Below are 14,527 nucleotides of genomic sequence, written 5' to 3'. Positions count from 1 at the left end.
CAAATCATATTTTATATCATTTTACTGTAATTGGAATACTTTATGTATGAATAAATGCAGTGATCAACTTGTGTAGATATATACTGCTTGAATTTCAAATTCTTAAGAATTAATTTGCCTATAAACAGTGAGATTCCAAAGACTGACAATAAGTTGAGTAGAATAAAAACCTGTAAAAAAAGGATCATAATTTTAAAATCAGGTAACTCATTCTATCCTATCTTTATAGATGTGTTAACTGAAAGTGATATGTTTATACTGCATTTGATCTGAGGGCACAGGGAACCATTAATGCGAGGGACCCTCCTGCCAAGGATCCTTGTTCAGAGCCTTCCAGGTGCTGACCAAGGTGAGTGAGTCGGTTTGGTGGGGAATGAACCTGCAATGGCTAGTGACAGGTAGGTTCTCCCTCTGTCACTGGCAACAAGGAAAGTCAGTCCATAGAAAACTCTGGCCTTGGGAATGAATTCACTGAAGGTGAGGAGAGGATGGAGTCTGGTCAAAGCTGACCCGGGTTTCTAAAGCCCTGGGTGAGATATCAGAGTCTCAGTGCTAAATGAGTCTCTTCCAAGAGGCTGTCAGTTCTAACCCTATTAGGTCTCGCCTTCCCGTTTACCTGAGTAGCCTCCAAAAGACCAAGACTCTAGTCACCGCATGACCCTATCCCATCTCCCAATGCTGCCCTCCCTGCACATTCCCTCACCTGGCCCAGCCCCAGCCCCACGCCCTCCCCGGTGCTCCCCACCACACCCCCAGATCTTCACCACCCCCCACAACGCAAGTACTGCTGGACAAAGACAGTCTGGTACTCCTTTTACTTCTCCAAGTAGACAAGTATTTGTTAAAAGCATATCTGTCATTTAGCATAAGGACCAGCACATGATCAGTAAGCATACCGTTAAATCATTATCTTGTTACCTGGAGATACACATACTCACATATCTACAGACAAAGCAATGAAAAATGTTTCTCTTTGGTGTGACTTTTGCAGTGTGTGTGTGTGTGCATGTGTGTGCACAAGAACACTTCCTTCTATAAGACTAACAACACAGGCTTTGAAGTTCAAGAGCTTGGGTTTAAATTCTGATCCCTGGACTTCTTAGGTAGGTGTGTGATCTGGGAAAAGATTTAGTGTCTCCCAATCTCAAGTTCCTCACCTGTAAAATGAGGGCCATCAGATGCAAAAATTTAAATGCAATTATGCATGTCAATGGCCCAGGAGAGTGCCTGATATGTGGGAGATGCTAAATAGTCTCCTTCCCTCCCTAAAAGCTAAAACTACAGGCCTACCAGGGGATCAGTCCCTAAACAAAAGAACCCTTTTAAGTAAAACTGTGCTCTCCTGCTTTCCACTTGCCAATCCCACCTACTCACAACACTAAAGTGATGAAGTAGAGTAGGAGTGGACTTGAACATACTTTCTTCCACCGAGCAGGAATTCTGGCATCAAACATGCAGTCCAGTGCATCTCCTAGGTCTTCACTCATGATGATGGTACCATCAACAGCAAGTTTTAGCTCAGTCAGGGTGCTGCGGACCAGAGTGAGCAGCCTCTGCATTCGGTCTATCTCCTGCCTGAGGAAAATGTTCATCGGCTGGAACAGCCCCATCTTCTGGAGCCTCTCTTTCACCTGCCACGGAGACATTCAGCACATGTTAAAAATGTGACAGCTACTAATATTTACGTAACCGGTTCCCTGGGGCTGCTGAGAAGGCCCCTGATTGTACAATTCCGTTAATGGTAAGCTTTTAATTTTTTTTTCACTGCCAGAAAACAAAGAAGAAATATAAAAAGACACATCTGTTAGTGGACCAGCTGATTTTGCATCCCAGGTGGGAGAGAATATGCAGCCATTCATTCACAGAAGAATGTGAACGCATGACCATAATCACCCAGCCTTCCAAATTGCAACTGCGCTCATCAGGAAATGTTCACGTGCCTGGCGGCCTAAGGCTGGCAAACACACACACAGACACACACAGACATGTACACACACACAACCATTCTGCGGGCTACATCAAAAGACAGACTCCTGTTTTAAAAGCTTCCTGTTTTTTCCATCAAAGCATCCTTCCATTCATCCACCGACCAACCCACCCACCAATCCACCTATTTCCATTCTATAAGTATTTATTGAGCATCTTCTCTGGATCAGCTATCCTGCTGGGCTGAGTTGCTTTATCCTAAGGCAGCACTGACAGTCAGCCAGAGGAAGGGGACTCTCCTAAACTCCATTACTTAGCACGTTTATTTATGTAACTGCTATTCTATTTTTAGATATTTTTATTGCTTCATAAGTATTTCAACCACCGTTAGATATGAATGACCTCTTTCCTGATACTATAAGGAGAGGTACTTATTAAAGCTGATAGTGGTATTGATTTTCTCCAACAAGTGATCAGTTTTCTCAAGGGGAAATTTTTCCCTTCGTAATAGGTCCTTGAGTTCAGTCTACAGCACCAGCAACAAAAATGGTCTGCTTTGTGGAAAATAATAAGATGCTAAAGAAACAAAACGCTGCAGGTTTCTTTTTTGAAAACCAGGTAAAAAAAAAAGTGTTAGACAGTTAGTCTGGGGCATCTGCTAAGACTACATGGAAAGTCAGTCAGTCACTAGTGCTTTTATCCCAGATTCTAAAATGTTTTCAGGGTAAATCTTTTCACTAACATTTGCTAAACTGTCTAAAAAATGAACTTTCCTAATCATAAATTTGGCTTAAAAGTTACTTACATACTAAAAAGACAAATCAATTTTCAAAACCCATGAAGCTGCAGAGTTAATGATGTAAATACAAACTCCCTAAAATTAGGAAGGCCTGAATTTTAAGATGTGCATTAAGTTACACAATATTTTTTAGATGATCAGGTGTTTTGCTCTAAAAATACATTACTTTCCTTCGAACAAATGGCAATGTGACGTACCTCAAAGGAAAGTTCTGGAAAAGCAATCCTAACCCATCGGTACACACTTAGAACGTAGTTACGAACATGAACATTCTTGTCAGGGTTCTTTACTGTTTACATTTCAAAATGATCACATTTATAGATTTAAAAACTTATTTTTTTCTGGTTCTTCAGGAAGTGAGTTTTTGAATTTTTTTTTAACTTCAGAAAAATCATTGTTTGCCCTCCTTCCTTACTCCTCGCTCCTCCCAACCGAACAGACACATCCACAGCTGACATCCTGTCAGAATGTCATCAACTCACTTCAAATGGGCCATAGTCCGGGGGCAGCTTTTCCAGCATATCATCAGCCAGCCGGGCCACCACAGCCTCCCGGGTCTCATCCCCTCCACCAGAGCTGTCCTTGGGTTGGATGCTGAGGATGGTGTCCAGCACGTCCTTGGCCAGCTTGCTCTGGTAGGTAATGTCGGCATTGGGATGCAGCCCGAACACCTCGGGGCTGTCGTAGGTAGGCAGGCTCTGAACAAGAAGTACCCCAGATTATCCCAGATTGCTGACATAAGCCCCCATTAAATTATACTGTCTTAGGAAACAAATATTTTTATTAAGATATGTCATGTTAACATTGTGTGTCAACTATACTCAAATTTTAAAATAAATGAATAACATCAAATAACCCCCTCCACCACCACCACCAAAAAAGATAAGTATTTACATGATATGTCTTATTTGTGTCAGGCTGCAATCTCAGTAATTTCTCCAGAAAAGAATCAAAAGTTGGCTTGAAATAGGATGAACACTGAGAAACATAACAAGTTCATGGTTCCTTAACATCTCTGCACCTCAAGCAAATTCAGTCACAGAGATACTGTCTTGTTTTAGAAAACACAAAACAGAAAGGGAGCTATGGATTAGTATTTCATTATCTGAAGGTCTGATTTAATTCGAACCAATCATTTAAACAAATGTGGTATAACTAATGGTTTCTATGTTTTTAAGGTACCAGAAAATGACAGTTTTTAGCAATTATGGCTCAAAGAAGGCGGCAGGTGGAAACTGTACTCTCCCAGGGAGAAAGATGGAGACTAGGAAAAGAGGAATATCAAGAGTGACCAAGTCCAAGAGAAAAGCAGACAGCAAGAGACGATCAGAAGCAGCACAAGCAGGTGAAGAACACAGCTATTTGAAAGAAAAAAGATATACCTAAATTTGACATTGGTTTCAATGTGTGAATTGTATCCTAAACTCTATTATTGTCTCATATTTTTCCTACAATCTCCTCTCTTATTTTATTCCTTTTTATATAATGTCTTCTTATGAACAACCTCAAGTTCATTGTGAAATGAGGTATATGTAAATAAATGCATGTACTGGCATGTCTAAATTTATATCTTCACAGGCACTTTTGTATTCAGGGCTAATGATTTAAAGACATATATAGTACAGTTAAGACAAATATATTTGTTGATTTGAATTAATAAAAGTGTAGAGGTGGTAATATATGATAAACTCATTACATTCATATATCACAGAACCTCTAAATGTACTGATAAATTTAGCCCTTTGGGGCCATTGGGCTTTAGTTTGTTCACTCTGAGATAAATCTCAGATAGAGGCAAAGAGATTTCTTTTAAAAAAAAAAGATTTTTTTTTAATTTATTTATTTGAGAGAGAGCGAGAGAGGGAGAGAGCACAAGCAGGGGGAGTGGCAGAGGGAGAGGGAAAAGCAGACTCTACACTGAGCAGGGAGCCTGACGCGGGGTTGGATCCCAGGACGCGGAGATCACGACCTGAGCCGAAGGCAGAAACTTAACTGACTGAGCCACGCAGGTGCCCCAAAAGACATTTCTAAATAATGATCTAATGGGTTCAAGGTACAGAGAAGAAAAAATGTAGTTACCTTGAAACACAAATCAGATCTTTCCCCCCAAACTTCCTGGCAAAATCTTATTTCTCCTTGGAAGAGCAATTCTGAGCCGGGGCGATTTTGCCCCCAGGGGACATTTGGCACGTCTGGAGACGTTTCTGGTTGTCACAACTAGATGGGGATGGGGGGTGCTGCTGACATCTAGTGGGGAGAGGCTAGGGATGCGCTAACCAATGTACACAGGACAGCCCCTCACCGCTGAGAAGAACCCCGCCCTGAATGTCACCGGTGCCCAGGCTGAGGAAGGAAGCTCCTATGCAAAGCGGGTTCCTGAACATACTCAGATTCTATCCATTCAGCCAGGATTGCGAACCAGGTGTCTCAGGATGAGTCCAGAGGTGGCCTTTGCCCTATTATCACAAGTAGCTGAAGTCTCGAGAGTTCCCAGGGATCTATATAGTTTCCCTAGTTCAAAATCTGCCCAGTCTGTCATATCCCCAACGAATATTCCTCACCGAGGTATAAAAAAGAAGGGAGGAGGGAACTCATACAAAACCCACACTCAGAACAAATACAAACATTTTAATCATTAGGTGACTATAAACATATGAAGAAAGCACTTACAGTGAGAGTATGTATCACCATTAAAATTTATTTTAAAAGCAGTGTTTGCAGCCGCTTTTAAATAAATATCAAAGTGGTCAATAGGCTGCATATATTTGCTCTCTGCATATAATTCTGAAGTGGACAAACCTGGATGTATTGAAGATAGTTATCCACTGTGTTGCATTTCGGAATATTATATCCTTGGTAAAAGCTGAAATCTGATCCAAACATATTTTCACTGAACCAGACCTTAGCAAATGTGTTCAGCAACCTCTTATCATAGTCATCAGTGACTCTGCCCCCATACTGAATTTCTCCTATCATGTAGCGGATGGTGGTCCAGGAGACACCCTGCGGACATCAACAGAATAGTTGTGTAGAACTGACTACCGGCTCATCCTGATTTTCCCCGCCAAGCAACATCTGTATATTTGTGGTCACGGATGTCATTCATTCATTCTCCATCAGTAATGTTAAAAGTGCAGGAAGAAAATGACATAGCCAAATCTTGAGGATTACACAAAGCTCCTGCTCATGATTTGAAATAGGCCCCTTTGGTGCATTCATATGCTTTCATACTTTAATTTCAACCACAACAACAAAAAGATAGTTTTGCAGAATACTGACGCAGCTCTTTAAAAAGCACATGCTTCAAAAGTGATCTAGACTTTCATTTTCATTTTTTAAGATTCTAAAAAACAAGTTTTCTCACCCTTCCCCCCTCCCATTCGACCCTTTTGCCTTGCAAGTAATTTCAACTCAGCTTCGAGAAATACAAAGATAATCAAAATTGGTTCATTTTCTTCATCTGAAATCCAGGGGCAAGTGTGACCTAGTTGGCGTTACATAAAGGTAAGACCTTGCAAGCACAGAAGATCATCACTGTCACAGGATCAATCCCCCAGCTGGGCAGGAGCATGAGCCTGAGGACCCGCGCCCACAGCCACCGGCAGCTCAGGGCGGCGCACACGCAGTACCTTTTTGACATCCATGTCATCCAAGTGGTTTTGGATGAACTGCACAGTGGCATTAAAGTCGGCCTGATTAAATTCATAGGGGATGTTCCACCCCAGAGGACCGAACTTCCTCCTCTCCTGGACTGTGGAGTGCAGGAAAGCCACAGTATAGAGCATGGGTTTCCACTGGGCTGCAGTGTTCACGTCCAGCAGGTCCTGGCTCACACCTGTCATGGTTGGTGGGGTAAAAACCTTGATCGTCACTCACACACCTTTATTTTTTATTACATTTAGAGGTTATGAAGTATTTTTGTAAATTTCTGATAGTAAAATTCACTTATCTTGAATTATTTTTATCACATTCATATGACAATTATAATTTAACCTCTGGGTGTCCAGAGGGTATTTCTCTCTGAAAAATCTGCAAAGAGATTGGGGGAGGTGGTTGGGAGCCGGCTAACATGGGGGTCAAGTTCCTGCCACTCTGACAAGATATGGTGGGGATAAACTAGAGGGAGAAGAAGGATGGCAGTAAAATGAATACTACTACTAAAATACTAGTATTTTAAATACTATTACTAATATTAGTATTATTTATTACTAATAATTTAATATTATTTAATATAATACTATTACTGGTGGCGCCTGGGTGGCTCAGTCGTTAAGCGTCTGCCTTCGGCTCAGGTCATGATCCCAGGGTCCGGAGATCGAGCCCTGCATCGGGCTCCCTGCTCAGCGGGAGGCCTGCTTCTCCCTCTCCCACTCCCCCTGCTTGTGTTCTTGCTCTTACTATCTTTCTCTGTGTCAAATAAATAAATAAAATCTTTAAAAAAAATATATATATATATATAATACTATTACTAGTATTATAAATGCTACTATTTAAACTACTACTAATAATAATTATTTATTATTGCCATTATTATTATTATTATTTGGAACCTGTACTCAGGTTGCAACGGGCTTCTGTATATACTACTAACAATTTAATATTAATTAAGACAGTGTATATAGAAGCCTACCAAAGCTGAGTATATTCCCCTAATAATTATCATTATTATATGTGTTTATATTATATATAACTGTATATTTTTTATTTAGAATTTTTTTACTGCCCTCATCCTTCCACATCTATTTTATCCCCACATTACCTCGCAGACTGACAAGAATTTGAGCCTTGTTATCAACTCAATAAAAACTGTAGATGGTTCAGATGGCTTCATGAAATGGAGGCAGGTCATAACTTGAACTCAGCCTCTCCTCTTGGAAAAGGCTACTGGCCAACTTTAGGTAGGGAGCATGAAGACCATAAATGACAAAATTATGTTAACATAAAAAGGCAGGTATCTAGCTGGAGAAGAGCACAGGCCAAAGAAGAGCAATATGGGAAAAAGGGAAAATTCAAGGTGGATAATGGTGACTTCTGATGCCCTGAGGCCACCAGAGCATATTCCACATGGAGCATGACAAGGTACCACCCTCTCCCCATCACATTAAATAACAGGACAATTTGCTATAGCTCCATCCTAGCTCATTGTTTTTATAATTTCATTAAAAGACAACAAATTTAAGTATAAGAAGTCCCATTAAGGGCACCTGGGTGGCTCAGATGGTTAAGCGTCTGTCTTTGGCTCAGGTCATGATCTCAGGGTCCTGGGATCGAGTCCCGCATTGGGTTCCCTGCTCCTTGGGAGCCTGCTTCTCCCTCTGCCTCTCTCTCTCTCTCTCTGTCTCTCATGAATAAATAAATAAAATCTTTAAAAAAAAAAAAAAACAAAGAAGTCCCATTAAAAAAAAAAAAATCCCATAAACTTGGAAGTATTCCTCGACTCACCGCCATATGTTCTTTTCAATCCTGCCCGGAGGCCCTGTGGAGGCTCATTGGCAAATTTAATGGCCATCTGAAGGAGCGTAATGGGAAAGTGCTTATGAACTTCGGTGGTCATCCATAGGCGGAAAGCATCATGTACAATCTCGGTTTCTATAATTATGTCCATTAGCTCATCCATGAAATCGAGCCCCAGATGGCAGTTCTGCAGAAGTGCCCATCCTCCCTAAGTCAACAACAGTGAACGGAAATGAGACACTATTTCCTGTTTCACCCAGAGATGTAAATTAATATATTCTTTAGAAAGTAGGTAATTAAAATTTTAAAAGAGAAACACACTAACGACTAAATTAATCCAAGTCAAATCTATGGATACAATAAGGTTTATTTGAGATAAGTATGTTTTTCTTGTTCCATGCATTTGTCCCACAGCATACCAGCATGCCAACTGATAATATTTGGTAGGAGTCATGAAAATAACCAGAGTTGGCCTCAACTCTGAAGAGATAACATCACTGTCATGTGCAGATGGTTGAGTGAAAACGTCCATTTACCTCAGCTTCCTCCCACGTTCCATGAGAAGTACAAAGAAGGGACATTTTTAAAGGCATGAACTCTTAAGGACAAGAACAGTGAGGGCAAAGACAATATCAGTAACATTTAAAAGAGACTCAAGAAAGCTAACTCCTCAACTGGCATTCAAGGAAAGCTGACAAGTAACCTGATTTATGCCACATAACTCCAAACACTCAAGAGCAGGTGGTGAGACATTCCTGTGGAAGTAGGAGAGAAGATGCGCTCACACAAGAGACCGAAAGTCCAGCCCCCCAAAGTATTCCTGCTTCGCCTAAAGAAAGAGGGGAAAGCTGATTTTCTTTAGAAGGGACAATGGACAGGGTCTGGACTGAAGGACATCAGCACATTAAGGGTCTAGAAACCTCACTGAAGACAGATGAAAGAAAGGCTACCTACTCAATTTTGAGACCTATTCCCTCCCTCCTCTCATGGAGTTCCCAAAACCCTGGCAGCAGGATGTATACCCTCTAGAAAGTGGGTGATCCTTCTGTGGGGAATCTGCCCACTCTAAGAACAAGAGCCTTAGAAGATAATAAGCCCTATCTTTTGTATAACACATTTTATGAGCATAAGAATGTTCCTTGCATAAAGCAACAAAGGCAATATTTTAGATCATTTTGTAATAATTTACTCAATATCTAATCTATAGAATATTTTTGCTAAAATGATCTAGAATATCCAGATCATCATCTCGAGTTGTTTTCTTGACTCTGTAATTTTGGATCATTTAGATTTGACTAGTGCAGCAAATTTAAAATCTTGGTATATAAAATGGATCACTATGAAATTTCATATATCCCCTTCTATTTTCTTGAGGAGTATATAGTACTGCTGAATAAGTAAACTATTTTTTGTCCCTTGAAAAATTCAATTGACACTGTTCACAATTCAAAAAAAATTAAATATAAAACATAACAACCACAAAAAGGATTGAGCCACCCTCTGTCACCCAGCATGCTGGGGAATCTGAGGTGAGAAGTTTGTTGTTTCAACTCTCCCCCTGGAATCCATTAGCCAAGGCTGTTTCTGTGGGATTACCCCATTCTGTATTAAATGTTTTGTGTTCTTCTTACTGAGTAGATCATCCACATTGCTATTCTTGTGTACTTGGTTCATTCTGTCATATTGCCTCAAACCTTCCTTTTTTTCTTTTATTAAGATTTTATTTTTTAAGTACTCTCTACATCCAACATGGGGCTTGAACCTATAACTCCAAGATCAAGAGTTGCGGGCTCTACTGACTGAGCCAGCCAGGTGCCCTACCTCCAATCTTTCCTACAAAACTTACAAAAACTAGTATCTCTGAAAGTTATAAGCATGCTAATAATAACACTATTTTTTTCTTTTACTTGATTTACTAAACTAGTAAACAGAAAACATGAATAAACTGAAGGCTAAAATTATTCCATTTATACTCTAATTGCCTGAAACTATAATTATTAAACACTTATTTATTTTAAATTAGTTAGAGTTAAATAGGTGTCCTGTTATTTTTGGTGTCTTTGTTCTAAGCACAGTAATATGCAGAGGGAGGAAAGAGGAAGTAAAAAAGAGGGAGGGAAGAATGGGGAGGAGGCCAAGAGGAGGGAAAGGCCAGGGTTGAAGTCCACTAAGCTCTCATGTCAGACCAGACCTGGGATTCTTTTTAAGATTTTATTTATTTATTTTAGAGAGAGAGAGAGCACATAAGCAGGAGGAAGGGCAGAGGAGGAGTGGGTAGAGAGAATCCAAGCAGACTCCACAGAGCCCAACTCAGGGCTCAATCCCAGGACCCTGAGCAGAAATTAAGAGTTGGATGCTTAATCAACCTAGCCACCCAGGCGCCCCTTCCAGACCTGGCATTCTTAAGTATAGATGCATGTTTTCATCTCTGGATACACTTCAGTCCACCCCTGTTGCCCTCCCAGCTGCATATCAAGTGCTCAGACAAGGCACACACATGTGAGTCCCCCCACAACCTTCACCAAAGCTGGGGGTGGGGCACAACTTGGGGATAAAAACCTGGGGAGGTTCTAGAACACAGTGGGTTCAGTTCTAGACCAGAGGAAAGAAACCAGGATGCAGCACAATAGTGAGGTTCTAGATTCAGTGGCTAGGACCTAGAGCCCAGTGGTTTCACGGTGGGCCTAGCGAGACAGCAAGTTCTGCCCTCAGCAGGGGGATTCCCTGGAGGGCAAACAAGCAGTTTTGAGATATGGGGGGAGAGCTCAGACTCAGGGAAGGAGGAGTAGGGTCTGATCTAAAAAAAAGCCAGAAAGGCATCTAGACCAAGACTGCATGTTCTCCAGTGGGAATGAGAAGCCAAGTCATTCCGTCCTCTTTGCTTGGCCAAAGCATGGAGGAAGAGGAAAACAGGGGTAACAGTTCCTCCAGACAGAGTTAGACACTGCAGAAAGGGCTAGGCCAGAGTAAACACATGAGTGCCCTGTCCGAGAGATGGAATTCTAGAGATGAAATGGAAGACCTTGTGCATTCAGTTAATTTAAGTCCCTGGAAGTGTCCCAGCTCTGGACTGGACTACCCCTTTGCAAGATTACCATGTGGTTTCTAGCACTTTATAGCCTCCAGGTAAGGCCTGAGCATGGCATGCTCTGCATGCTACAGAATTTGCAAGCCACAAAGGGCTCTAGGAGCCCCAGCCTGGAAGGCAATAAGCCAGGTATATATAATAAAACCTCTGGTACCACCACAAGGTAATGGCAGATTCCTGGCCTCTGGGATGTGGGCCAAGCCTGGGGGACTCCAGAGCACAGATTGTACATTCTGGAACTCAAGAAAGACATGGTGTGGTGGATCCTGGAGTGCTGGGGATTCCAAGAGCAGCGCAGGAATCATGGTGGAGGGGCTAGAGTGTATGGCACAGGGGGTGGGGCTGTAGACCCCTCCCCACTCCCAAGGATTTGGGATCTAGAGTGGGGCTTAACATTATGCAAACTGGTCGAGAAATAAGATGCTCTGGTTGGGTAAGTTTTCCATAAGTCAAGGCTCAGCAGAAAAAATTGTATTTGTTTTTCTATGAAAATTTTCTAATAGATATTAAACCTTTTCCTGTTTAGTGAACAGCACAAAGCATGTAAATTTAAACTCTTAATGATTAATAAGTTCTTTTCTGCATTGCTATTCTATAACCTGTAATAACAACATAACCTAAAAGTAGACATTTGGCCTCACATTTGCCATGGTCTGCTGTAAGAGCTTGCGCGCATGGACCTCCTGGCCCTGGCCCATGGACACATAACGGGTTTCTATTTTTAATCTCTTCCCCAAGGCAATGATGGAATCCGTGGGATCTGAGCCCATAGATAGGAGACAGATGAGTGGTGTCCGTGGATCAGATTCCTCCCACGTCTTTTCCAAGTCCAGGATAACTCCTTCTGCATAGCGCTCTCCCATAGAGTCCATGATGTACTTGCGGGCCTGCCAAAAACAGTACAGGAATCACCAAAACTGATTCTAACTCCTCCATGTGTTATGATGCAGGGTGGCTTCCAAAACTCATTTTGGTAGAGTATCTCAATGATGTCCACAGTAACTCTGCCAGGGAAATAGGACAGAGACATTTTTCTTGTTATATCTCCACTCTATAGATGATAGAGAGGCTGTGTTATTTGCCAACATACAGTCACACAGTTCAAAGACCAGAACCCAAGTTGGCTGACCACTTGTCTGAAACCTGTTCTATACACTGGCTACTTCTTGGTACATAAAAAATTAAAATTATTAGGAAACTGTATTATTTAGGATGCTTTAAGGGAAATGTATATGCATTCTAATACAAATAACCAGCACAATGCCTGGGATTTCATGGATACTTATAATAGATAACTGAATGATTTCTTATTAAATGAAATATATTATATATTTAATGAATGAGTTAATGTTTTAAAGATTTAGTCCATAATTATTCTCCTAATCATTCTCATGATCCCTTTCCATTTTTGGCTTGTCCCCTTTACCATTAATTTTGTTTTGACTGAAATACATGCTCACAATATCACAGACTTTGTCAACTGTATTATCAACCATATAAAAATATTTCAAGTAACAACATAGTCCTTTTCCAAACAAAGTAAAATAATTAATCAATAAGATACTATTATGAGTATGACCTTTAGTTTCTATTCTCCCTCTGGTAAAAACTGGGTTCCCTCATTGGGGAGGGTGTGGGCTATGGTGAGCGCTGTGAATTGTGCAAGACTGTTGAATCACAGACCTGTACCTCTGAAACAAATAATCCATTGTATGTTAAAAAAAAAGAAGAAGAAGAAGAAGAAGAAGATAGCAGGAAGGGAAAAATGAAAGGGGGAATCAGAGGGGGAGACAAACCATGAGAGACTATGGACTCTGAGAAACAAACTGAGGGTTCTAGAGGGGAGGGGGGTGGGGGGATGGGTTAGCCTGGTGATGGGTATTAAGGAGGGCACGTACTGCATGAAGCACTGGGTGTTATATGCAAACAATGAATCATGGAACACTACATCAAAAACTAATGATGTAATGTATGGTGATTAACATAACATAATAAAATTTTAAAAATTAAAAAAAAAAAAAGATCAAATGGAAGAAAAAAAAACTGGGTTCCCTCAAAGAAAAATTTCCTATTCTGTTTTCTTCTCCTACCCCCATGGGAGTAAAACCCAAGTTTCCCTCCCCAGTGAGATTCCCCAGAAAAATTTCTCTCACATAATAAGCAGAGTGAGGTGGGCCATGGTGGGACCCCACTTCCATTTCCAGAGAAACACAAAACAGTTGTAGGCAGGGTTTCCCTTAAATCAGAGAGGCTTGAGATAGACCTGGGTCAAAATGAGAGTGGTGCTGGTTAAACTGTTGTCTTTGACTTACAAACATCCAAAGTTTGATTTCAGTCAGTAAAACAGGCTCTTCCTCCATTTTGAATATCCAGCTATGCACTATGCATTCTCAAAGGTCTCTGAGCTTAAAATTTGGGATGATGTCCCCGCTCACATTTGTCCTCTTTGCAGGTTAGAGTGGGAAGGTAGTGGCTACAATAAGAGACTCATCCAGATTTTGGGTGAGGAGTGGGATTTATCTAGACAAGGAGGACAGGTAGGAGAGGCAGTGTGGTGAGAATTCCATGCAGAGAGCACAAATGCAGAGACCTTGAAACAGAAAAGAGCAAGTCACCAAGAGGGGACAGAAGGACATGCAGTATGACTTATGTAAGATTCAGCTGTGGGGCACCCAGGCTTCTGCATAGCTCGTTGGCACAAATGGAAATAGAGTGCCACATTGTCACAACTTACTCTTCACACACTTCTGAAGAACATTTTTGTCCCAATACCTGATTCCAATGAAAAATAAACAAGTAAAAAAGCAACAAGTAAACCTCTGCACCTATTCTGACCCTCTTCGCTGAGCGTTTTTGAGACACAAATGTTCACACACTTCTGAAGAACATTTTTGTCCCAATACCTGATTCCAATGAAAAATAAGCAAGTAAAAAAGCAACAAGTAAACCTCTGCACCTATTCTGACCCTCTTCGCTGAGTGTTTTTGAGACACAAATGTGTATGTGGCATGAGATACCCTCTAAGAGTGCACTGTTTTTGCAACCAGGCAGCTGAATGTCCCCTGACATGGGCAGTCATGCTCATCCAAATTACTGAGAACAAGCCTGATGCTGCTTATGGAGAATGGGGACTAAATATACCCACACTGTAGACCTTTGAATATACGTCCCAAGAAGGTGTCTGGTTGAAAATCACAAAAGGAATGTAATGTGAGTATAAGAATTTCAGAGGAGAGGACATTTTTCCAGAGGGCCCTTGC

The 14,527-nt window shown here is 41.2% G+C and overlaps 1 protein-coding gene across 3 annotated transcripts in view; it reads right to left on the bottom strand.

The window, feature by feature from the left end:
* The window catches only part of DNAH5 (dynein axonemal heavy chain 5), a 273,454-nt gene that overhangs the window by 10,025 nt on the left and 248,902 nt on the right, over positions 1–14,527 (bottom strand). For 2 of the 3 annotated variants that reach the window (XM_064596856.1, XM_064596857.1), the window contains exons 71-76: positions 11,909–12,154; positions 8,168–8,387; positions 6,355–6,560; positions 5,525–5,728; positions 3,208–3,423; positions 1,419–1,631 (exon numbers count right to left, since the gene is read on the bottom strand). In XM_064596856.1, the coding sequence (XP_064452926.1) occupies positions 1,419–1,631; positions 3,208–3,423; positions 5,525–5,728; positions 6,355–6,560; positions 8,168–8,387; positions 11,909–12,154 (1,305 nt within the window). Of the gene's footprint in view, positions 1–1,418; positions 1,632–3,207; positions 3,424–5,524; positions 5,729–6,354; positions 6,561–8,167; positions 8,388–11,908; positions 12,272–14,527 lie in introns of those variants that run through there. The other variant, XM_064596858.1, reaches the window with a different exon arrangement.

This window comes from Mirounga angustirostris, unplaced genomic scaffold (genome assembly GCF_029215605.1).
Source record: "Mirounga angustirostris isolate CCGP_5_RB_7025 unplaced genomic scaffold, mMirAng1.0.hap1 SCAF_7, whole genome shotgun sequence".
NCBI lineage: Eukaryota > Metazoa > Chordata > Mammalia > Carnivora > Phocidae > Mirounga > Mirounga angustirostris.
The sequence above is the reverse complement of the archived record's forward strand: the minus strand, read 5'-3'. Positions and strand labels throughout refer to the sequence as shown.